Source organism: Mixophyes fleayi, chromosome 5, assembly GCF_038048845.1.
Source record: "Mixophyes fleayi isolate aMixFle1 chromosome 5, aMixFle1.hap1, whole genome shotgun sequence".
NCBI classification, from domain to species: domain Eukaryota; kingdom Metazoa; phylum Chordata; class Amphibia; order Anura; family Limnodynastidae; genus Mixophyes; species Mixophyes fleayi.
Window position 1 is genome coordinate 172,339,532 of NC_134406.1, and position 26,400 is coordinate 172,365,931.

Sequence of the window (26,400 nt, forward strand, 5' to 3'; positions counted from 1 at the left end):
ATGACAATAACATTATGGCTAAAACAAGTGATGCAGGAACCATACATTGCAGCAAATAAGCGCCCCCCTGTTTGCAGCATATTCCATGAGACCTATTTCAGGTCGGAGAATGTAAGTGCGTCAGAAGAGAGATTTTGCAGGAAAGCCACCTGTATCTCTCACAACAGATTCATTAAACACTATAGGGCTGATGTCGGCACATCAGAAGCAGTTGGCAGAAAATTGCTGCAAGCAGTAGTTTAAGCTTCTCTATCCAGATCTTTTGTAAATATTTCAGTGGTGTAGACAGAAGGAGATGTGAAGGAATGAATGAATTTGTCCTCACATCGAAATCTCTCTTCCTCCAATATTCTAAGGTAGCACACATACTCCCCCACTTCTCCATTTTGTTATAAGTAAATATTTTTTGGCAGCAATATTGTGGTGTTCTTATTTAAACTCGGAGGCTGGTTTGGAAAAATATATTTCTTTATATATTAAGGTTCTAAAGAACAATGGGGAGCATTAGTCTAAATAAATACTACAATATTGGTACTTATGGGGGGCTCCAATATTTAGACTTTTCTGTTGCTCTATCAAGACATTGTTATTTATACAAGGAGACGAAACACTTGCCAAGGCTGACGACTTTGGTAAAATAATCCCAGTTATAATAAACTATTACTTTTGGGCTCTGTCATATTTATGTAGAGAGCAATCACTTTGAACTAATATTAAGAAAGTAAAGCAACTAAGGAAATATTTGTTGCTTATTCAGCAAGTCTGACTAAAAAGTTCTCTCTACTACACACAGAAGTCAGACTATGATGTACTCTTATGAGAACGGCTTTATTCCTAGAAGTTATCTGGTGTTATGCCAAACTGCGTTATGCCAGAGAAAATACCTGCACACACAACCAGCCAATTAGCCAGCAGCAATGTTTCTTGTACTGTGAATATTCTACACCTATAAAATACAGCTATAATTAACAGCAAGTGAAAGTGTTTTGGTGTAAGTTTGATTTGTTTATCATTAGGTGTATTGTGCTGTAGTGTGCTGGTTACTGAAATGGTTTTGAATCCTGTAGCCATAATTAAGCATAACTAAGCATCAATTTTTGTGTATTGTTTTATAATGTATGGTCAGTTACTAGATAATGCTAGTATTATATACTCACGTTTGAAAATTAGCTTGAAATGTTTATGAGGGAATTTTTAAGGTGATTTTTAAAGGTGGATTTTAAAGGTTTTCTCTTTATTTTCACAAAAATACAATTAGATCATAGTGGTTTGAAATTATACACTACCAGCAGTCCCCATCCTTTATGCTTAACTTGGTAACATTATCCCTCTTTCTGACATTAAGATTATTTGTCACATTCAAAAGGGCACCATAGGCTCTTTTGCGATGTCACAAGTCTACTTCACGTGAATGCACCAGTTTTTATGGGTAAGCGCATGGATTTGCAGGTCGAGATGTTTGTATATACAGGAGTGCAAATGTTTGCACTTTCTGATTGGTGCTTAATGTGGTTTAGACATATGTGTGGGCCTACTTTGCACCGATAGGAAAAATGTAGATTCTATTTTGCAGGGAGAGGTTATTTCAATATGATAAAGGGGTAGAATGGTGAAAACCCATCTCTTTATTACACTTACTCTACTCACACTTATACTTGCTCACACTAGTTGATCATCAATAGTGTCCCAAGCTCCACTCTCGGCACCACTCGCTTCTCTTGTCTCAGCTGTGCCACTTCCCACTAGATTGTAAGCTCTTTATATGAGCTGAACCTTCTCTACCCTTCATTTTCAAGTCTACATTTAAGTGGTCTTAAAGTATTAGTAGTTAGGACTTCGAAATTACATTTTCACTCTTTCCACAATGAGAATTTCAGGTCTATCTGCAAACCCGCAAAACCCGACACAGATTGATCTACCTGGGGCAATTCCCAGGACCAAGTATTGCACATATACCTTAAAATGGGCTTGGTGGACTAATATGAACGCTTGCACAAATACAAAAAGCAGTGAGGGTCTTTTGCAGTTTGTAAATGAGTCTTAGGGTCTGATTTAGAATTAAACATAAAATTGTGTCCATACACTTAATATTCTGCAGCTAAGTTTTGAGATGCACGTATCTTAAGATATTTGCAACTTCAAATCTAGTCCTTAAATGAGTCCAGTGCAAAAAATGCTGTCATCATCATCAACTTGGGAACTTGCACCAGATCTATGGGATGCTCAAAGGTATTCCGCCTAAGGTGTAGTTGACTTGCATCTCCACTCCCATACTGTACTGAACTTGCATGTGAATTCCCCTGACCCACCTCTCCAAGCCAAAGTGAGTGCATATATAAGATAAGGTTAAGCCAAAATACGGACACAGATTGTGCGCTTGAGCAGTACGGCAAATTTTATGTAGGTCCCATTTTTACTTAGAGTGAATGGTCTTACAATCAACTCTAAATAAGGCCCTTATTGTCATTAATTATGGGTCACCTTTATGTCGCACATATGCATTATTTCCACTTTAAGACATTTGTTTTTATTTACAGGGCATAATCGGGTTGTCTGGTATCCCTGGTTTCCATGGTACTGACGGGAAGGATGTGAGTAACCAGAGAGTATGCTGATGGTTAATATGTCATTCCCTGTATGTTCAACCTAACCCTACCACATGTCAATTTACAGGGCGCTATTGGTGTAGGCGGCAAAGAAGGGGACATTGGAGTAATTGGGCAGAAGGTAACTTATTATACATACATATTTGCTGGTATGTTTAGATTTAATTTTCCATTTGAAACCACAGTTTATATTTAAATTATTACTTTTACAATAACGAAGAAAATAAGCAATTTGAACTGCTCTATTTTCATATTCATAACAGAGAAGTATGTGTATTTGGTAAACCGTTATCAAATAAACAAACTAAACAAATTGTAGTAAATTAAAACAGATGCATGCATTTCAGAGAATATAAAGAGTGATGTGAAACACACAAATCAGTATAAAATATACAGGTATCCTTAGCCAAATCCACGTTTCAAGAGGCCCTAGACCAATTTACTGGGGACACTGGTCTTCTGTGAGCATCTATGAAGAATGTCTTCATATTATATGCTATAGAAAAGCTCCCTCTATAATAACAACTATGAAATCAATTAGTCATTAGTTATATGTGTTAAGAATACTAAAAATAAATGATGCATTAGATTTAAGTCTCCACTAAGCAGTAAGAGTACCCTTCCGTTGTTTGAGAATTTCCTGTTAGAGACTGTTACATTGCACATAATAGGAAGGAGATAGAACTGGAGAAAAGGGAGAGATTTAGATCCAAGTAAGAAATAGATTGAAAAAGTAAAAATAAATAAATTTGGAAGCAATGGTGGATAAACAACCACAGAAGAAAACACATGTTGAGAAACATTTACTCCATTTAATATTTCATTGATATTTCAAAGACACATCCACCCCTGTTTTCAAGAGAGCATTCAAAAATATAACAATATCCTGTTGCGTTTCAATCCCAAGCCCAGAAGTGAAGTACTGCTTCCAACAATATATGTCATGATAGTCAGGTAACTTCATAAAGTCTCCATAGTAACTGAAGTTGCTGAGACAGATTCCTTGAAACGGTGACTATTATAAGGTACATTAAAATATGCCTTTGGAGCCAGTTAAAGCACATCTTACCATGCTTAATATCTATTATGCATTGAAAAAAATCAAATTGTACCTTATTTGAACTGAACTTCGGGAAAAGGCTTGCGAAAATAGTAACTGCATACATTTCTACATATTATTTATTGGTGGTACATTGTAATAAACTGATTGTAGAGAAATAATTCTAAATAGGAATTATTTGTAGTATACGGCAGATTTTTTTTTTATTCTCAACTTATGTCTACAGAAACAAATGATCTTCTAATTACAGGGAGACAAAGGAGACACAGGGCCTTCTGGTCCACCTGGTATTGAAGGACTAATGGTATGTTGAAGGAATATCATGTATTTCATTTTGTTATAAATATGTATCTATAGGTTGTTCAGTTATTACATACATACTTTAACTGTGTTTCTCTAATTAGCTATGCTAAAAAATAAAATAAAAATAAAAAAATTACCGAAAAATAAAATACTTCCATCTGAAAACAACGTACCTTCATAGGCACGTATGATATTCAAGAGGTCTTTGGTTCAGTGATCTCTGAGAGAGTTTTCTTTTTTGTCAAATGGGAGAATGAATTAGTGCTCACATACATAGGCCTTAAAAGAAAAGCGTGTAATCATATTCCTGTCCCAGGCCATGCAACTTCTACTGGTCCCAGCAGCATGGGGGTATAGGAACTAGAGATGAGCGGGCTCGGATTAGCGCAATCCGGTGGTGAAAAAAAATGAAACCGAGGCTATGACGCCAAATCCCCGCGTCGGATCTCGCGAGACTCGGTTTGTATAAATTCCCCGCTTGCGGCCGCCATCTTCAGTCGGGCTCAGATCAGGGAAGAGGGAGGTTGTATTGTAGTGGTGCTGCTGTGTCCTGTCACTCTGTCCTGCTTAATCCAGTGGTTACTTTGTCCTGTGCTCTGTCCTGCTGATCAGTCCAGTGGTGCTTTTGTCCTGTGATCTGTCCTGCTGATCAGTCCAGTGGTGCTTTTGTCCTGTGCTCTGTCCTGCTGAATCCAGTGGTGCTTTGTCCAGTGCTCTGTCCTGCTGAGTCCAGTGGTGCTGTGTCCTGTGCTTTGCTCTGCTAAGTCCATTGTTATTTTAAAATTATTAAAAAATAATAAAAAAAAAATTAAAAAAAATTCTACAAAAATAATTAAAAACAATTAAACAAAAATTAAACAAGAATAATTTTAAAAAAATATAAAAAAATTATTAAAAAAGTATAAAAAAAATTCTACTGCAATATATAAATACGTTCACTGTTCCTGCAGTCCAGAAATATTAGTACTGCAATATATAAATAAGTTCACTGTTCCTGCAGTCCAGAAATATTAGTACTGCAATATATAAATACGTTCACTGTTCCTGCAGTCCAGAAATATTAGTACTGCAATATATAAATACGTTCACTGTTCCTGCAGTCCAGAAATATTAGTACTGCAATATATAAATACGTTCACTGTTCCTGCAGTACAGAAATATTAGTACCAGAGATTAAACTACGTTCACTGTTCTTGCAGTCCAGAAATATTAGTACCAGAGATTAAACTATAATGGAGTACAAAAATTTGGAGGATAAAGTAGGGAAAGATCAAGAACCACTTTCTCCTAATGCTGAAGCTGCTGCCACTAGTCATGACATAGACGATGAAATGCCATCAACATCGTCTGCCAAAGCCGATGCCCAATCTCCTAGTAGAGGGCATGTAAAATCCAAAAAGCCAAAGTTCACTAAAATTAGCAAAAAAAGAAAATTAAAATCATCTGAGGAGAAACGTAAACTTGCCAATATGCCATTTACGACACGGAATGGCAAGGAACGGATTAGGCCCTGGTCCGTGTTCATGACTAGTGGTTCAGCTTCACCCAAGCATCTAAGCCCTCCTCCTCCCCCCCTCTAAAAAATTTAAGAGACTTAATCTGTCATCAACAACACAGCAAATAACTCTGCCTTCTAAAGAGATGGCATCACAAATCCCCAAAGCGAGTCCAAGGGTGTTGGTGGTTGCAAAGCCTGACCTTCCCATCACTGTATGGGAAGAGGTGGCTCCTTCCACCATTTGCAGCACGCCCTCTGCATATGCTGGAAGGATCACCCACAGTCCAGTTACAGATTTGGCTAATGAAGGTGTGAATGTTGTACACCGGGAGGAGGATATTGACGTAGCTAGAGAAACTTGACGAGGAGGATGCTGATGTGGTTATCTTAAATGAGGCACCAGGGGGAGAAACAGTTGTTGTCCATGGGATGAAAAAGCCCATCGTCATGCCTGGCCAGAAGACCAAAAAATCCACCTCTTCGGTCTGGAATTATTTCTATCCCAATCCGGACAACAAATGTATGGCCATATGTTCCTTATGTAAAGCTCAAATAAGCAGGGGTAAGGATCTTGGCCACCTAGGGACATCCTCCCTTATACGTCACCTGAATAACCTTCATAATTCTGTGTTTAGTTCAGGAACTGTGGCTAGGACCGTCGGCAGTCCAGGGACACCTAAATCCCTTGGTCCTGTTGTATCCACACCAGCAACACCCTCCTCGTCAATTTCCGCCACGATCTCTGCAGGCCATGTCCCCGGCATGACTGAATCGTCTTTCACTAAACAGTTGACCGTACAACAGTCATTTGCCATGAGCACGAAGTACGACAGTAGTCATGCTATGGCAAAGCGAATAACTGCGGCCGTAACAGTTATGTTGGTGTTAGACGTGCGTCCGGTGCCCGCCATCAGTGGAGTGGGATTTAGGCGGTTGATGGAGGTATTGTCTCCCCGGTACCAAATCCCGTTGAGATTCCACTTCACTAGGCAGGCGATACCCGGGATGTACAGAGAAGTACGAAAACGTGTCCTCAGTGCTCTGAAAAATGCGGTTGTACCCACTGTTCACTTAACCACAGACGTGGACAAGTGGTTCAGGGCAAACTAAGGACTATATGACTGTGACAGCCCACTGGGTAGATGCATCGCCTTCCGTAGCAACAGCAGCAGCAGAAATCAGTAGCAGCATCTCCAAAACGCCTGCTCGTTCCAAGGCAGGCAACGTTGTGTAGTAAGAGGCACAACGCTGCCAACCTCTTAGAGAAACTGAGGGAAATAATCCCGCAGTGGCTTACCCCACTTACACTCTCCTGGGAATTTGTGGTGTCAGACAACGCCAGTAACATTGTGCGGGCATTACATATGGGCAATTTCCAGCACGTCCCATGTCTTGTCCACACAATAAATTTGGTGGTGCAGCATTACCTGAAGAGTGACAGGGGTGTGCAGGATATGCTTGCGATGGCCCGCAAAATTGCTGGACACTTTCGGCATTCTGCCACTGCCTACCACAGACTCGAGCAACATCAAAAAAGCCTCAACCTGCCCTGCCATCACCTCAAACAAGAGGTTTTGACGCGCTGGAACTCCACCCTCTTTATGCTGCAGAGGATGGAGGAGCAGCAAAAGGCCATTCAAGCCTACACAGCCACCTACGACATAGGCAAAGGAGTGGGGATGCGCCTGAGTCAAGCGCAGTGGAGACTGATTTCTGTGTTGTGCAAGGTTCTCCAGCCGTTTGAACTTGCCACACGAGAAGTCCGTTCCGACACTGCCAGCTTGAGTCAGGTGATTCCCCTGATCAGGCTGTTGCAGAATCAGCTGGAGAAAGTGAGGGAGGAGCGGTTAAAGCTTTGCGATTCCACAAAGCATGTAGCTCTTGTGGATGAAGCCCTTTGTACGCTTTGCCAGGATCCGAGGGTGGTCAGTCTTTTAAAGTCAGAGGAATACATTCTGGCCACCGTGCTCGATCCTCGGTTTAAAGCGTATGTTGTGTCTCTGTTTCCGGCGGACACAAGTCTACAGCGGTGCAAAGTCCTGCTGGTCAGGAGATTGTCCTCTGAAGAGGACCGTGACATGCCAACAGCTCCTCCTTCATTTTCTTCCACACCTGTGGCTGCGAGGAAACAGCTGGGATTTCCTAAACGACCCGCTGACGGGGATGCTGAGAACATCTGGTCCGGACTGAAGGACCTGCCAACCATTGCAGACATGTCTACTGTCGCTGCATTGGATGCTGTCACCATTGAAAAAATGGTGGAGGATTACTTTGCTGACACCATCCAAGTAGACATGTCAGACAGTCCTTATTCTTACTGGCAGGAAAAAAAAGGTAGTTTGGAAGCCCCTGTACAAACTGGCTCTATTTTACCTGAGTTGTCCCCCCTCCTGTGTGTACTCCGAAAAAGTTTTTAGTGCAGCGGGGAACCTGGTCAGTGAGCGGCGAAGGAGGTTGCTTCCGCAAAACGTTGAGAAGATGATGTTCATAAAAATGAATTATCAATTCTTCAATCAAGACCAGCACTGGCCTCCAGAGACTACAGAGGGACCTGTGATTGTGGAGTCCAGCGGGGACGAATTGATAATGTGTGAGGATGAGGAAGTATACACTGAAGGGGGCGAGGAATCAGAGGATGAGGATGAGGACGACATCTTGCCTCAGTAGAGCCAGTTTAGTTTGTACAGGGAGAGATGAATAGCTTTTTTTGTGTGGGGGCCCAAACAAACCAATCATTTCAGCCACAGTTGTTTGGTAGGCCCTGTCGCTGAAGTGATTGGTTTGTTAAAGTGTGCATGTCCTATTACACCAAAATAAGGGTGGGTGGGAGGTTCCAAGGACAATTCCATCTTGCACCTCTTTTTTTCCTTTGCCAGCTCGTTTTGTGGGGGTTCAAACAAACCAATCATTTCAGCCACAGTTTTGTAGGCCCTGTGGCTGAAATGATTGGTTTGTTAAAGTGCGCATGTCCTATTTCAGCAACATAAGGGTGGGTGGGAGGGCCCAAGGACAATTCCATCTTGCACCTCTTTTTTTGGCATTATGTGCTCTTTGGGGCCTAGTTTTTCAAACTGCCATCCTGTCTGCCACTGCAGTGCCACTACTAGATGGGCCACGTGTTTGTGCCGCCCACTTGTGTCGCTTAGCTTAGACATCTAGCTACCACGGTGCAACCTTTTGGCCTACAAACAATATTGTGAGGTGTGAGGTGTTCAGAATAGATTGGAAATTAGTGGAAATGATTGTTATTGAATGTTATTGAGGTTAATAATAGCGTAGGAGTGAAAAAAAACCAAAAAACTGGTTTTTAGCACTTTTTATGCTTTTTTAAAAATAAATCAGAACCCAAAACCCTAAATCAGAACCAAAACCTTTGGCAAACCTCAAGCTAATCAGAACCCAAAACACAAAACACTAAAAGTGGCCCGGTGCACACCCCTAATAGGAACCAGAACATTTACTGCCTTTCTGAGTCTGATTTAATTAAGTGGCTACTTAGTACTTTAAGTAACTGTATCTGACACAATTAGTCCATGAGGCTTCACCTGCTAATAAATATTATTAGATGCATGCAGAATTTGTATTGGATTTATTCAGGAAAACAAGCTCCATTCATGAAAGGGTTAAACAATTTCTAACTTTTGTTTGTTTACATTTTGTCATTATAGGGTCTGAAGGGTGCAAGGGGTGATGCTGGGACCCCTGGCAAAGCAGGACTTCAGGGTCTCAAAGGTCCTAAAGTAAGTATACAGTTTCATAAGTCTAGTCATAAAGCTTTTACTGACCTCACATTGGCAGCAAAAGGTTAATTGATATTAACTATAAGTAATGCCTTTAACATTTCTCTATTTTTGTCTCTACAGGGCTCACAAGGGGATATTGGAGACGATGGTGCAATGGTAAACTCTATGCTGCCTTTTTCATTTTTTTTTTTCAGGGAGATTTGTTTCAACATACACCCACATTGCTGTCTTTATACAGAGATGCACAGCTATATTGTGATTCACAGAAAAAAACAGATTAACTTTTTGATATGACATTTTTCAATCCATAGAGGACATTTCATTTTAAAATTCCATTTGCAATAAATCCATTTGAGCAACTCCAAAGGGGATTTTTACATACCCCAAATTACTGTTCAGTTCATTTTGATTTATCATCTGTAATGCAGCTCTCTTAAATGTACATTTTCTAGCAATTCTGTCTGGTAAACCTTTAAGTGGGTGACTCAATCTCAATAGTCTCTTTCACTCAGGGGTGACATCACCTCTGTAACTAGGAAAATTGCCTGGTGATCGGAGGAGAGTTAAAAAAATAAAATAAAGTTAGTTCTATCACCCGGGCTGTATTTATATCTGGTGTGGTCCTCAGTATGGTGAGTGAATGTACCCCATGTTACCAAACGTTTCAAAAATTACTATAATCCCTCCAAATTATAATTTACACTTCCTATTAAACCCAAATATCTGCCACCACTAAGGTTTAGTTAAAGAGCTGACACTCTTAGGAAATATTCAGTTAGTCCCTGCCTTATCTCAAACTGCATTAACAAACTAATTTAATCAGAGACACTGTAAAACAAAATATCCCCTGCATAGATTTAGCATTATAAAAAAAGGGATTTTGGAAGGTAGTGCTTTTAGTTAGTATGTAAATACTTATTACGTTATTTTGAACCAACTACTTAAAAAACAGGACTGCTCTGTAATTATTTTGGCTTAGGGGTGCCTTGAAAATATTATGGAGACGCTAACTTAAATGACTGTAAACATAAAATGTAAGGTTCTTGCAACATAACAGTGATATGAATTCAGTACAAAAGGTTACCATGAAATAGAGATGGGTGGGCTCGGTTCCCCGAGATCCGAATCCATCCGAATTTCGCCTATCCGAGTACCGAGCCTTGGCTCGGTACTCTCCCGCCCATTCGGAATCGAAATCGAGGCAAAACGTCATCGTGACGTATTCGCATTTCTGAGCTCGATTCTCGCGAGATTTGAAAAGCATAAATACCAGCTTCCACAGCAATCCATCGCCATTAGACAGAGGGAGAGAGCAGGGTTAGGTCACAGGCTATATCAGGGCAGGGACAGAGCAATAATTGGTCCCTTATTCCCCATTGTTTTGCAGTAATTTTTCTGGCTGTCAAAAGTCATATTTGTCAGCAGTATCTAAAACAATATTTTGCACTCAAAGTGCTTTTGGGGTGTCCCATATTCCCCAGTGTTTTACAGTAATTTGTCTGGCTGTCAAAAGTCATATTTGTCAGCAGTATCTATCTAATACAATTTTGGCACTATATAAGTGCTTTGGCCTCATTAAAATGGATTCAAAGCAGTCCACATATGAGCAGAATCAGCAACCCGGTTCTGTCACCAGTCCTGATGGTAGTGTTCCCAGTACGTCACCTGGGAAAGGTGATGTCAAAGTACATAGTCTTTTTAAATCAGGGAAAAAACTCACACCAAATTTTTTTTTACCGTGTTGAAGCGAAAAAGAAGTGTAACTGAGGAAAAGTTAAGTGCCGGTAAAAAAAAAATTGCCAACATGCCATTCTACACATGCAGTGGCAAAGAAAGAATGAGGCCTTTGCCTTCCTCTATTAGTTGCAGATCCAAAAATGTTACCGAGCCTTCTTCTTGTACAGTCACTCGTGACCAAGCAAGAGCAAGTAATTTGGAGTGTAAAAGTGGTGCACAACTACTGTTACGCGACAAAGCCGAGCTCCAAGAAAACCATAAGGCATTAGAGGATAATGTATGCTCTGAATCAGAAATGACACCAATCCCTGTGGAGAGTCCATCCACCAGTGGTATGTCTAATCGTGAGCATTCTGTTAGTGACAGTGTACCCATAAAGAAGGGTCCTTTCAGCAATTCTGCTGATGTGTGCCTTAACAGCCCGAGTGTAGCCGGTGATACACCAATTGAGGATGCCACTTTGGAATTAGAAGAGGATGAGGGGGAGATTTGTGTAGGCGAGGAGGGCACTAATGATGATGTTGATGATTATGATGCAGACAGATACCAAATTGCCTTTGTCCCTTTCTTTGTATATTCTAATTCTAGAGTCTATGCAGGCTGCTTTTTTTCTATCCAACTACAAGTGGAGGGTGGGGGGGGGGAGTCATAGACAGCCACCAAACTACCTTGGTCCATTTATTTTTATATTCTAATTCTACAGTCTGTGCAGGCTGCTATTTTTCTATTCAACTACAAGTGGAGGGCGGGGGGGGGGGGGGAGTCATAGACAACCACCAAACTACCTTGGTCCATTTATTTTTTATATTGTTCAGCCTATGCAGGCTGCTTTTTTCTATTTAACTACAAGTGGAGGGGGGGGGGGGGGCTATAGAGACAGAAACCAAACTGCCTTTGTCCATTTCAATTTCAATTGTACAGTCTATAACGGCTGAATTTTTTTGTATTTACTACAAGTGGAAGGGGGCCTAGAGAGCCAGAAACCAAACTGCCTTTGTCCATTTCTATTTATATTGTAAAGTCTATAACGGCTGAATTTTTTACTATTTTCTACAAGTCCAGGGGGGCCTATAGAGACAGAAACCAAACTGCCTTTGTCCATTTCTATTTATATTGTAAAGTCTATAACGGCTGAATTTTTTACTATTTTCTACAAGTGCAGGGGGGCCTAGAGAGCCAGAAACCAAACTGCCTTTGTCCATTTCTTTATATATTTAACTATAAGTGTAGGGTGTAATATACACCCAAAGACAATGGCTGCATTGCCAATAGGCTAAGATGGAGAGGAAGACAATCAGGTTTGTGTGCAGAATTAAGGACGGCCTACCAGGGATTAAACTGTTTTCTTCCTAATTTATTAGCTTTAGAATTACCTTACTTATCCAAGAAACAGGTGGAGCACTAAATAAGGTTATTTTATGCCCAAAAACATTGATTTTTAAAGAAAATTGCAAAACAAAACCATACAAAACCAAAACCGAAACACACAAGGGCGGTTTGGCAAAACCAAAACCAAAACACGACGGTAATCCAGATCCAAAACCAAAACCAAAACACGGGGGTCAGTGAGCATCTCTACCATGAAGATATGCACAGTTGCATGACAATCATTAGTGACAAAGTGCAATGATCAGCATAAATATTGAAGACAAAAATATCTTAACTCACAATAGGAAATATAACAAGGCTTTAGCATGTGACTGGTATCATTGCAGGGTTAAAGACCCCACTCGTAGCATGCAACCACTTGAACCTAGAGGTGGACCTAACATTTGCAATATTCACATCTGGGCTTAGAGGTAGACACCCTAAACTTGTTAATGACATATAAATAAACACAATAAAGGTAACCTGAAATTGAGAAACACTGAGACTCAGGAAATTAAACAATTGATTTGAGTCCATACTCTGATAAAGATGAGGTAGCAGCAAGTGGCATTAAATAAAAGTAAGACCATTGCAATATAAAGATGAAGAGTTACATACACTCTCTAACAGGGGTAATAAGAACAATGTATCTCTCTCTTGAAGAAAATTAGGAGGAAATAATATCAACAAAAATAATAATAACTATGAATATATGAAGAGAGTAGTTCAAGAAATCGGTGGTAGTCAGTTTAACGGTACTGACTACCCCGTCAAAGAAGAAGACGACAGGACACCAATTGCCTAGTACAGCGACCTGAAAAAAACTACTTACCAGGATGCGGATGTCTTCATGGGACGACTCGTTGTGTTGCCGATTATTCAAGATGAATAAAGCGGCGATGGACGGACCCAGCTATCATTGATGAAATGTAAGTATTATTTTAGGGGTTAGGGTTAGGGTTAACCCTAACCTTAACTCCTAACCCTAATACCCCTAACCCCTAAAATAATACTTACAATACATCAATGACAGCTGGGTCCGTCCATCGCCGCTTTAAGAAAAGTTGCGGTTTGTGATGACATCATCTTGCACAGTCGCCAACACAAATGAGTCATCCCATGAAGACATGTACATCCTGGTAAGTAGGTTTTTTGAGGTCGCTCTACTAAGCATTCAGTATCCTCCTGTCGTCTTCTTCTCTGTTGAGGTAGTCAGTACTGTTAATAAGTACTAAACCCGAAGAAATAATAAAGGCCACACATATGTGAAGCATATGAGAAAGGAAGTAGTCCCAGCTGTGTTAAGCAGTAGCTTAGATATGGCCTCTGTATTAGTGTTTAGCCCCATGAATAGTTTAGTGCAATATTAAACAGGTTACTCAAACTTGACTTGAACACAGACCAGTTCTGGAGAACTGGTGGGCACTTGAAATAAGGATGAAAGACTTTGATGGGTCCCTAGTAACTTTTCTCACTAGGTCAAACTGAATTAGTAGCAAATGCAGGCAACTGAAACAAGTCAGGACTCCCTGTGGACTACTGAAATGGTTCCAGACTCCCTCTTGACAAACGGACTGAATTTGTACCCCCTCTGGACACCTGGACCAAATTTAGACTACTTCTGGAAACCTGGCAGCTTTCTCTCAGACAATAACAGCTCTATCTCTCGCGCCAGCAGCTTGGTTTCTGACAGTGGCAGCTTACTCTGACATTGCCAGATCCCACTCTGGAATTAGCAGCTTTTACTCTGATTCTGGCAGGTCTTTCTAGTATACTGGCAGTTGTCTCTGATAGAATCTTTATTGAACTGTCAGCTTTCAGTCGATTTTAATAGCAGAGCTCCCTCTGGCTTCTCCCCTCTGCAGTGTTGTCTTCTTTGGCACTCACTTTCTCACTGTAAGCCCTGTGCTTACAGGGCTTACAGATATGCTACTTTACTCTGACTGTGCTGCCTCTCCTTCCCCAAAAGCACTTCTCCCTCCCTGAAGCTAAACTCCTCAGTAGTGGTGGGCTCTGTTATAACTTCCTTCCTTCTGGCTCCTCTGGTAGCACTTGAGGAAGCTTTCCAATGCCCCCAGCAAGTAACTACTGTGCCCCTATCTCTCCACTTCCAGGGTCCAGCCTTCCTGAGATAAGTGCTAGATCTGGGTGTCGCACGTGTAAAAAAATGTGCTATGCCTACATGTTTTTCCAAGTGTGTTCAATGTGAAACCTGACCCTGCCATTATTAGCATAGAGGATCCCCTGTTTTCAAATAGCTTACATATAATGCCATCAAATCCATAGAGGATTTAGGCCCCAAAGCATTTCCAGCCTGCAGTCAAGTCAAGTGATTTTTAATATAGCTGCTGCTGCTGATGATGTGTATATGAAGGCCTAGATACATGAAGGTGGTTTAATATCTTTGCCTTGGGTACTAAAAGTCATTGTCCAACCACACCGCCTTCACCTTATGTGATTAACAAGTTTAACTGTAGTCCATCTTCCTCATGTGTTCAACCAATATAAATGAAGCCCACTCCCCAAGTAAGTTTGACCTGTATAAATGTAAGCCACACACCTAATACATAGATCATGACACTTTAGGACATGTCCCATGTTTACCCAAGTCACAAACCCATCCATGATCCACACATCCAATCACATTAAGATAAGCTTTTTTTCTCCAACAGTAAAATGGGCCTGTCCTGGACTGGATTGTAGAGGGATTTGTAATAAGGTTCAACAAATATAAATAGAGACCATTCTCAGAGCATGACATTGAATCCTAGTGCATTCAACTTGTGCCTAAGTTTAAAATTCATCACAAGCCCTTATCTGAAATAAAGTCACATGAATTTGAAAGCAGCACTCAGTGTTTCTATAGCAATGTTTGCATGTTTGCTTCACATGAGTGTAACCTTTTTATGGAGTAAGATTGTGTAATAAAGGAGGATAACTAAGGAAACCAAAGAGCCAATTTAGAATATTAAATGAAATTCTGATTTATTTAAACATTTATCTTTTAGGGAGATAAGGGAAGACAAGGTGCAAAAGGAAAAACTGGAGCCAAGGTATTTATAATACAATTTGCATTGTAAAGTGCACTAATTATTGTAGTGCATGTGGTAATTGTTTTGTATTTTGTCAATGCATTTGCAGTTCTCATTGTAAATGGGGGGTGTATAGGATTTAATGATAATAAAATGATTATTATAATATGTATCAAAAAAATCAATATATTGACTGATTATGTGAGGACTCACATTAGTCTTAAAAAATGATTAACTCATAGGTCTTCTATGAGCTAAACCGTAAAGATACCACCCTTCTCCTCCCCTCCCTATCCCCCTTTGCTCCCTTTCCCAATTGTTTAAGTTCTGAGAAAATATGAAGATTATGTTTTTGTTTTGCTTTTGTTTACAATGTTTGTACACAGATTTTGTATTTTTATATAATCTTTCATAATTTAAAAAAAACAACAAAAAAACTGAAGTGATAATGTTTTTGTTGTTGTTGCAACTTTCATCTCCTTTGCTGACTATCCCTTTCCAATGGTGGAATATGTAATTGCTGAAGATTAAAAAGGAGGCAATGTCATTTAGTATTGAAGTAGTTTAAAAGGAAAGATAACCTTCATTAGTGTAGTATGAGAAAAGTTTAGAAAGTTTTTGTTTTTATTATGTAGCTGATTATCAGCTTTTACAGAAATGTATATGTTATTACGAGGTGTTTACAATCTCAGTATAATCATTATGTTGTATATTTAATTTTCTACTTTTTACCCCAAGGTATCAAGTAGGGCTTTCCAATTTTGATACATGTATTGTTAGATAACATAATAGTCATTCTTGTTCCAGTAGTTGGGATAAAGTAGAATTTAGCACAATCACCTCCCAAATGCCATAACCTTTACATCTCTACTGTTTAGGAATACATTTTAATGCTCTAATGCAGTAAATGCACTTTTATCAGTAATATACTGTTTATCCTCTGTTAATACAGCATATTAACCATTAATTAAACTTATAATGTGTCTGTTGATATGACATAATTATTTATTAGCAAATAAACAGGTTTTCCAATTTTTATAAAGTATTCAAAATCTTTTGTATACATTATTTGTAATTAACAATGATCAAACAAATTGGTAATTGGTATTCTCAATCCACAGTGTAAATGTCACAATTGTGATCCATTGTTTTTCTTTACATTTTAATACAACAGGGAGATGCAGGTGACACTGGAGACAAGGGATCAGTAAGTAACTTTTGCTTTCTCCAAAGTAAAATAGATCCTTAAAACAACCTAAACATAGCAAAACCTGTTGCATATTCCAAGGTCTGATTATTATGTTGTACTCGTTCTCACAACAAATGCCATTCAAATTTTCACAGATTATTAGTAATGTGTACAACCTCTACAAGAACGCTCAATAATGTTTGTAGTAGCTACCTATCATTATCGACTAACATGCCTTCTACTGTAATAATGATATAAGAAGTCACTGTGGAGTTTCATGTCCTCTGTGTCTTTTAATTATTCTTTATACTTTATGCTGGAGGTATATCTCATATATAATACTTGAGTACCATTTAAACTGTAACGACCAATACCAATATAACAGTAATGGCACTGGTTGTAATCTGGCAAAACTGACATAACTCATCTATTATAGGGGACAAATTATCACCAACTATGCATCTTGCAGATGTGACAAGTCTTCTCTGAGTTATGTGACATCCAGTCTTGTTATTTTATATGTTAACTAAACAAACGCCTTGATTTCTTGTTATGATGTCATATCCTGGTTTATGATGATGATGTCCTAGTATATCATAGTATGAAAGACATTATTTAATATGTAATGGGGCAAAACCTTAAAAAATGAGATCATAGACTTCTCTGTATGAGCCATTTCTTCAGAATAGTGACATTCCCTTGAACAAACCTATTTTACCAAATACCTTTGGAATTTGCTTCTCTGAATCTCCTTGCTCTGGATCTATGGGTTACTTTAATGAAACATTTTTATTCTTTAATGCTTACTAAAGAGTTTTAAGTAAATACTTGGGAAATGTTATGTATCAAACAATTACATTTATATATGCGTGTGTTACAAGAAAAAAAGCAGAGGAGAAACATTTACAATTCCAACTTAGCTCCTCAAGGTTACTTCCATTTATTCCTTTTTAAGGTTGCTATCTCCAGTTTTGAAGGGTGTGTGTAGAACATACTTGGCAACCTTTTAGGAGGTCTTTCCGGCAGATCCCAGGCAGGAGACGGGAGGGGCGCGGCGCGGTGAATCGCGCCATTTTGGCCCCGCCCCCGCAACAACATGCTGATTTTTGTCGTGGGGGGCGGGGCCAAAACAACACGATTCACCGCAAATCGCGTCATTTTGACGGCAAGAGGCCGTTTGCGGGATATTTGCCTGCTCTCCTGGGAGTCCGGGAGATCTACCCGAATTTCGTGAGTCTCCTGGACATTCCGGGAGAGTTGAAAAGTATGGTGTAGAAGGGGGATATAACCTTTTGCAAATCAGATCATCAAAATGTTCACAGCAGCAGTATGGTGCGCCTACCCAGTGCACAGGGTACAAAATTGAAACGTCAGGTCAAAGTACAGCCTACTTCCCTATTTGGACTTCCCCACTCACTATGTTCAACTTTTGCTGTTTTCTTTAAGTACTGCTCACTCGACTCTCATTTGGTTAAACTTATCAGCTGTTCCTGGAAAGTACAGCGATATCAGGGCTGCCTTTACTGCACATGTCCTATTGGATATGGATTTTGTTATTTAAAATACATTATTTTGCATATGACAAATCACTAAACCTAGTTTAGCCTACCTTGTGCAAACAGTGCCAGTTGAACATCTACTCAAAGTAGGGAAGTTTGCCATATCTCCACCTTTGTAGCTCATATAAATATATTTTAAAATGTTGCCACTAACTGTTACTAGTTTGTTACCTATATTGTATACCTATCATTCAGAACAAAGATTTGCTCCTTATACCATCTTGCTACACAATCCACCAGGCACAAATGACACAGAAAATATGACTTCAGAGGAAAAACTTCTTTGGAGTTTCTTTACAGAATAGCATTGACAATTGTGCTGAAAAATACAAGGGGGACTAGCTAGTTCTCTACAGCTAAATAATTAATAGGAAAATAATTACTAATTTTAGCAAATTTCTAACTACAATAACTATTTATGTACATTAACTATAAATATTTAAATTTAAACATCTAAATGTAACTGTATTATTCATCTTATAAAACTTTGTGTTTACTATAGCAAGGAAAACGGGGCCGTGTCGGTCCAGCAGGTTCATTGGGCAGGACAGGTGTTCCTGGATCACCCGGCCCAAGAGGCTACATTGGTCCAATTGGAGATCAAGGAGAAAGGGGTCCTCCTGGGCCTACTGGATTACCTGGGCCTCTGGTAAGCAAATCATTTAGGTTTCTCTTATGTAAGAAATGATCAGTAAAGCTACTATTAGATTGATAGGGAAATGCAAATTCCTATGTGGAAGTACTGCTGGGTCTGTAAGCAGCTAGGGTAGGGTTGTAGTGGTACTTTCATGTAGTTAGTTAAATTTATGGATTAAACTTAAGGTGACCACACACTGCGAGGGCCAAACAATCAGATAACAGGTGGTTAATTTACTGTGGTCAGTCAATGAGCACAAGTACATTGTTTATTGGCTGACTAGATTTACCAGCCAGCCCAATCAAAATCTGAACGAACAGATTTTTGGGACCCCGCATAAAGCAATGTTTTGTTTTGTTTCGTTTTGACCAAATGGCAACTTTAGTAACAGTTCGAAAATTTTGGAAATTTGTGCAATACAAAGTACTGGTGTTAGGTCGACTATTTCTGACCACCCACCTGTTTGTAGATCTGGTGGGTGGTCAGGGGAGGGCTGGCAAAGTTTAGCCAGGGGGGCAAGACTCGACTTAGCAGTGTATTTTAAAGGGAAAAAATGCAGGTGACCCAGTGACCCAGCCCAATATAGTCCACTATGGGACTGGCCCCCCTGTCCCCCAGCCCAGCCTGCCCCTGTGGGTGGTCATCCACCCACCAGGTCTACAACCTGGTGGGCGGATGACTTCCTTGCAATTAAGATTTAATTAGTTTGATAGTGCCTTGTGGGTATATGAACTTAATATTACTGTATGTATTCCTCAATGAGAAAATGTAGGATGTGGATATTTGTTATTCATGGACTGCGGCTTTCTACCTTAAACAGTGTCACAACAGACTGCTGGGTCCCGAGGAGCGGGAAGTTTTTGTGTTTTGTTTTTTTTTTTTAATAAAATTTGCTGTTTGAATAATTATTTTTTTTACAAAAAATGCTTTTTGACCAAACAATCTTGTTCCGACTTCTGACAAATTTTCTTGCCCCCATATTTTGACTTCAAAACAATGATATAATAAGTTTTTATGGGATTATATTATTAAAATCAGCTATTGTAATGTTTGGGTCAAATGATTTGCATTGCAATGTGCCATTTCAAAACCATGGAGTCCTGGGTGTAATGCACATCACTCACTGTATTTCTTCTCCCTTGTCATGAATTCCTGATCACTTCCTCTGTCAGCTTCTGCTTACTTACCAGCTTTCTCTTGGCTCCTCTGTTTCTTTCACATCCCTGGTCGAAAGTTTAACCAGAAGGACCGATCACAAGCCGCTATGAAGGGATTGTGGTTTGTGATTGGTCCATCGTTCACACACACTTTCACAGTCATTTAAAGGCAGTTAAAAATTAATTAATTTGGTTCTGTATTACAGAACTGCCTGAAAAATGTCAGCCAGGAGCAGCCCTCTATACTCTGGCTAGGGGAAGGGGTCACCTTAAGGAAAATGTTAAATAATAAACTGCTAACACTTTTAAAATATAGTTCAGAAAGAATGTGTGTGTTGTCTACAGGATAATTTCTTATGATGATTTAACAATTCATCTTTATGGAATTAAATTATCTAGAAATTGGATTTTCAACACACATAGCCCTTGAAGGTAATGTAATGTTTGTCCAGGGTTATTTTAAATTGTATGATCTTACACTCACAAAATGGAAAGGCTTCATATACATTAAAATAAGATTTGCTTCTATCTAGCTCTATAGAATTGATCCTATAGGTATCATTATGTATTAAACACAAGTACAGTTACCATTTGGGCCTTATGTAGAGATGGAAGTAAATCCAAAATGGAAGTGCAAAATGGGGTTTTCTGCACTGTGCATGTGCAGTAAAAAGGAGGACATCTCAGTATGTATCTGGCCGCTGTGCGCCTCTACATATAAAGAGGCAAAAAGGGGGAGGGAAAGGGCGAGCCAGAGTACAGTAAGGGCGTGATAACGCTCCTGGCGTATTATGTACATGTAGCAACAGATGCAGATACGCCTCTTAGGAGGTATATTTGTGACTGCTTTCCCTTCGGTGCAAATTCTGTGCTGCTGCTGTTGATTATTAGCACAGACCTTGATTAATAACTAAAAGAAAGAAAGAAAAAAAAATGAGCAGCCCCCTTTCCCACCCAAAAAAGCAAAATCATCTCTATGTCACCCAGGACCTGCTGGCACCTGTAGTACACCAGGGAACAATGTAAATAACAACACACACACCATAGAAAAAACTTTTTTTAAAAAAATACCCCACCCACCCCACACAACCCTCTGAACGCATGCACCACTGGCATCTTCCTACAACAATCCAAAAACAAAAACAACAACGCATGACTAGGGGGCAAATGTATGAATCTCCGGATTCTTCATCTCCAGCGTGTTCAGCCTCTTCAGCGCTTAAATTTAAAGCGGCGCTGCATTGTAAAGGGAAGTTCCCCATTACAATGCAGCGCCGCTTTAAATTTAAGCGCTGAAGAGGCTGAACACGCCGGAGATGAAGAATCCGGAGATTCATACATTTACCCCTAGGTCTGTCAAGAGCTCCGCCGCAAATGAGCTCTCAACTACATTACCTGAATGTCTTTCATTTATTCTTCCAGGGACCTGACATGCCAGATCGGTTAGTATATGAGCTGTGCCGCAAGGTGGTAATTGAAGCAACATCACAATATGCAGCAAGTATTAGAGGAAAGTGTGCTAGCGCCTGTCCAACAGCTAATGCAGCATTGATTGGACCACCAGGACTACCTGGGGTTCCAGGGAAAGCTGGAAAGCAGGTGAGAACAAGCAATGGATCTACCATATGAACAAGTGGTTACTTAAAGGGGTCTAATATGGAATAAAAATGCCATAGATTGATAATTGATACTACATTGGATTTTGGTTTGCCTGCCAGCAAAATACTTGTTAGATGGCAAGTGCAATCACTGTTATAGTACAATGTTATTAGAAAGAGCGAGCATGACAATGCGCAATCATTCTGCGTGTACAGATTAGGAGTTGAGAGGATTTTTTTTTTGTGGTCAGGTGTAGAACACAAGTTATTGTTATATACTTGCTGTACGTAGTAATTACTTTTGGTAATGTGCTTGCAGTATGCTTTCTTAGGTCTTACAGCCACTGGGGTTAAAGTTGTGCGTTATATTTGCGTTATGAAGCTGGCAGCTGCTGCACCTCCATGACTATAAAGGTTTGGGAGTGTGACGCATGGCTACTGTGTCACAGCCAAAAGCCATACTCCCACCCTGAGGAGCAGAGGATGCTAGCCCCACCTCCCACCTGCTCAGGTAAAAAGCAGCCGGGGTGGGGGTACAACACCCAGGGAAGGTGGCACACTTTCCGAGGAGGGAGTGGGTACCCTTTAGGAAGCCCATGAGCCAACACCAGCCCTGCATCAGAATGGCCAAGCTACTCTTGTATCAACGTATAAAAGAGACATAGGCAACTTAATCAATGATGTATTAGTAATTATTATAGAACATGTCAAATAAAAAAAATTACAGTATGTTTACAATCATTACCTTTAAAATGTTTAACTACATTCTTTAGATGTATTTGTTTTTAACAGGGGAAAACAGGTGCTGCTGGAATTAATGGAAAACGTGGACCTAGAGGACCAATTGGTGTTCCTGGACCAAAAGGAGCTGATGGTGACCAAGGTAAGTTAATGGTGCTAAAACGTTATACTGCCAAAGCTATCCTGAAAAAAATTTCATGTTTATGTTTTGTTTTGGATTTTTTTTGTCCTACTTTTAGGTGAGAAAGGTGAGAAAGGAGTGAGAGGAGATCTAGGTATTGGATTGCCAGGTCCAGATGGAGTTCAAGGTCCAATAGGTAAGCTAACTTTCTCAAGAGCTGAAGTTTGCAATTTTTGTTGTGTGTGTTTATTTATATAATCTCTTAAAATTATACAGACTAATATTCATTTCTAAAAATATTAATTAAAAATATGAAGTTTCACAAGAACAATTTTGTTGGGGGAATATATCAATTACCATAATCTTCCATTTACGTGAAACGAAACCAGTAAACAGTAAATAACTGTAACTGTATTGCTTTACCTTTCCATGAATAGAAGCAGTTACTACAGAATTGTTTCAATGAAAGCCAGGGCCTGATTAAGGGTTTCAGCCGCCCCAGGCTAACACACCTGTTGCCGCCCCCCCTCCCCCTGCGCGCCACCCGCCCCAACCAATACCTATATTTCTATATTTATACACAGTCTTCAAAGTGGAAGCTTAGAACAGTTTTACAATTAAGGCAGTAGAAGTGGAGGTATGGAATTACACAGTCTACCAGCCCACTTCACCACTGTGTGTGTGTGTGTGTGTGTGTATATATATACATGTGTGTGTGTATATCTGTATATATATATGCACAAAATTGTAAAATATTAATACATAAAAACACACAAACCCTGATTCATTAAGGAAAGGAAATACCACAAAAATTGTAACTTTGCACTTGGGCAAAACCATGTTGCATTGAAGGGGGATGTAAATTAAAATGCGGGGAAAGGTTTATAGTTAGGGTAGGGCATGTTCTAGATCAACTTTAAATTGCAGTGTAAACATAAAGCTAACAAGTATTCATGTGCTACATAAAAAAACAGCCAGTATTTAACTTGTGTGCAAAATAATAAACTAATATGCATCCCTTGCATTGTAACATGGTTTTGTCCAGGTGAAAACTTACTTATTTTTTATAATTACTTACATTCATGAATCAGGCCCACATCAGTTTGAAAACACATTAAAATGTCACTAAAGTAAAAATACACATTCAAAGTTATGACAGATTGCGCTGTTCTCTCTTAGCTGATCTTGCAGTGTAGACTACCTGATGTTCTCTCTTGCTTGTTCGTGAAGCGTTGTTGTCAGTTGGCTTCTGGAACCTTGGGGTCCTGTATTGAAAATGTGCAAAAATGTAAAATGTTAACAAACCCTGAATGATTCAAACACAACACTCCATTATGACCAAATAAAACAACCCCTTGCTACAGGCATATATAGATAATAAAAGATATGAAAATTATTTATAATAATATACTAACACCTACCAACCCCTGACAGTCAGTTAATTAACCCCCCAGCCCTTAGCCAATTTATAATTTTTATGCCCCCTGCAGCTTATCCCCCCCCCCTGAGTCATGATCTCACCTCTGGCCCCCATATAGAGAAAAATATTTATCCCCCTGCACCTTATCCCCCCCGCCCCCAAGTCATGATATGTGCCACTCCCCTCCCCACCAGTCATGATCTGTGCCTGAGCCCTCCCCCAGTAATTATTTGTGTTTGATGCCCCCTCCAGTAATTATTTGTGCCTGAGGGTCCCCCTCAGTAATTTCTGGTGCCCGAGTGCCCCCCCCCTGAATTTTTGTAGCCTGAGTGTCCCCCCCATGAATTTTTAGTGCCTGAGGGTCCCCCCCATGAATTTTTGGTGTCTGAGGGTCCCCCCCATGAATTTTTGTTGCCTGAGGTTTCCCCCCCCATTAATTTTTGTTGCCTGAGGTCCCCCCCTCATGAATTTTTGGTGCCTGAGGTTCCCCTCCCCCTGGGTTATTATCACTCCATGGGCAGCCCACAGTGCAGTTTACTTTTTTTACTTACCTGCCGAGAAATCTTCTGTGCGCTCCGGCGTCCAGCGGTGACTGTTTATTCAGTGCAGGAGCGTTCTGTCTGCTTAGAGTGGTCTCGTGAGATGTTAACATCTCACGTGACCACACTGAACAGCGCACCGCGCCTGCACTGACAGCTTCTGATGCTGTTAGCTGCGCCTGCCGTCTCTGCCTGTTGGAGCTGTCACTGACTGTAGTCATAGATGGACTCCATACACAGGAGCGGACCCCAGAAGGTAAAAATTCCGGGCGGACGAGCGGGTTGAATCGGCAAAAAAAAAAAAAAAAGGAAATCATTTTTTTACAACTTAACCCCCCCCCCCCCCCTCCGACCCAGCGCCCCAGGCTGCAGCCTGGTCAGCCTGTTGGCTGATCAGGCCCTGATGAAAGCTGCATATTTCTGTGTCTGTCCATCCCACATCCCTTTTCACTGATAAATTAATATACTCCTCTGTTAATGCTACAGAAGACTATTACTCATTAACCCATTTATACCTTTTAAACAGCAGGTAATCAACAGAATGTAATTGTATAACATATTGTAATTGTATAATTGCTATTACAGAATTTTCATGGCAGCCTTCAGAACATCATTATTATAAGCAACATATCAGCAATACAATTACATGTCTACCTATCATAATTTTTTTTATAGAACAAACAATTTCAAAATATATAGCATAGAATTGTAGTAGAAGCTCCCAGTGGAGGTTGATGAGGTTATGGAACTGGTGTAGTCTGTATAAAGCATGTATCATTTCACATGTAGGTATGTAAAAGGAAGTGACCGAAAATTCACTGTGGTGCAGGGAGAGAGAGAGCACGAAATCTAGGGCAAAGTGCATCAGGGATAACGGTGTCCGGGGAATCTAGCCAAGACTGCCAGACATTAGAACATTTGTTAGGGTCCCCATAATGCTGTTAAATCCATTTCTTATATGAGAGGAAAGAGCCCCATTCATCCTGTGTCAGGGTGCTAGGGCTAATGCCCCTTCTAACGATAGTTTTGTAGGCATCTCAGAAGCCACAAGAATTTTAAAACAGTGTAATATCAGATATCCAAAGCAATTTCAATTCAATGTGTGAATTTTCGCTTTAGACTTATGATTTCATGTCATGTTTATTCTCTCACTTCACTCTTCTCCAAATGAATTCTTGGCTATCATATATCCCTTATATATCCCTATATTATATATTTTTTATTTATATATTTAAATGTAAGCAATACAGGTAGAACTTGATGACAATAACTATGGGTGCAGCAATGTGTTCTTTTTTGCTGAATTTGTCTCTGGAACAGCTATTCATTGAAGCTGGGTTGGTCAGCATATAGGATGGAAAATATGACCATGGAAATTTACTCCTTTGTACCCCAGCACCTATTGCTGTCATTTTGACATATCCTGTAATACTGTGCACGCATTGTGAAAACACTCACGCTTCAGTTGTTCTCAACGCTATTTCTCTCCTGTACTACAGTGTTCCTGTATTTTTAACTGTTCACTTTTCCTTTTTATAGGTTATCCAGGATACCCAGGTGTAGCCATGGATGGAAAGGCTGGACTACAAGGTCCTCCTGGTAACAGTGGTCCTCTAGGTCAACAGGGGCTACCAGGCTCGGCAGGTGTCCCAGGATTCTGTGAAGCCAGAGACTGTAGTATCAATGCTCCATCAATGCTGAACGAGCAGGGATTGAGGAAACTTTTTTGAGTAACGGCCAGATAGACAAAGAAGAGGACAGAACAATAACTGGTTCGGTTTGTTCTCTATTTGTGGGGTGATAACAGCTGACACCTAGGATTTGTAGAATAATGTTAATGGACATGCAGAAAATAAAGGCTAGTCCTACAACCACACAAGCAATTCCTATTCCTTCTCTAAATATGCTGTTTACATAATTGCACCTCTGAGATACTTTCAAATTCTACATTTTGAAGAACAAGAAATAGTAGGACAGCTCTCCATATTGGATGCATACAATCACACAGAGAAGTGATTCCAATACTTAATTGTGAAAATAAAACAGTATTTAACAATTTTGTATAATGGTCCCAGTAAGGAAAATGACCCCA

The 26,400-nt window shown here is 39.9% G+C and overlaps 1 protein-coding gene across 1 annotated transcript; it reads left to right on the plus strand.

The window, feature by feature from the left end:
- LOC142159495 (uncharacterized) lies at positions 1-26,400 on the plus strand. The gene is made up of 13 exons (XM_075214394.1): positions 1-111; positions 2,538-2,591; positions 2,674-2,727; positions 3,917-3,970; positions 9,136-9,207; positions 9,331-9,366; positions 15,324-15,368; positions 16,522-16,554; positions 18,598-18,744; positions 21,312-21,488; positions 22,280-22,370; positions 22,468-22,545; positions 25,848-26,400. Exons 1-13 carry the CDS (start codon positions 1-3, stop codon positions 26,036-26,038), a joined length of 1,143 nt encoding a protein of 380 aa, XP_075070495.1. The 3' UTR covers positions 26,039-26,400.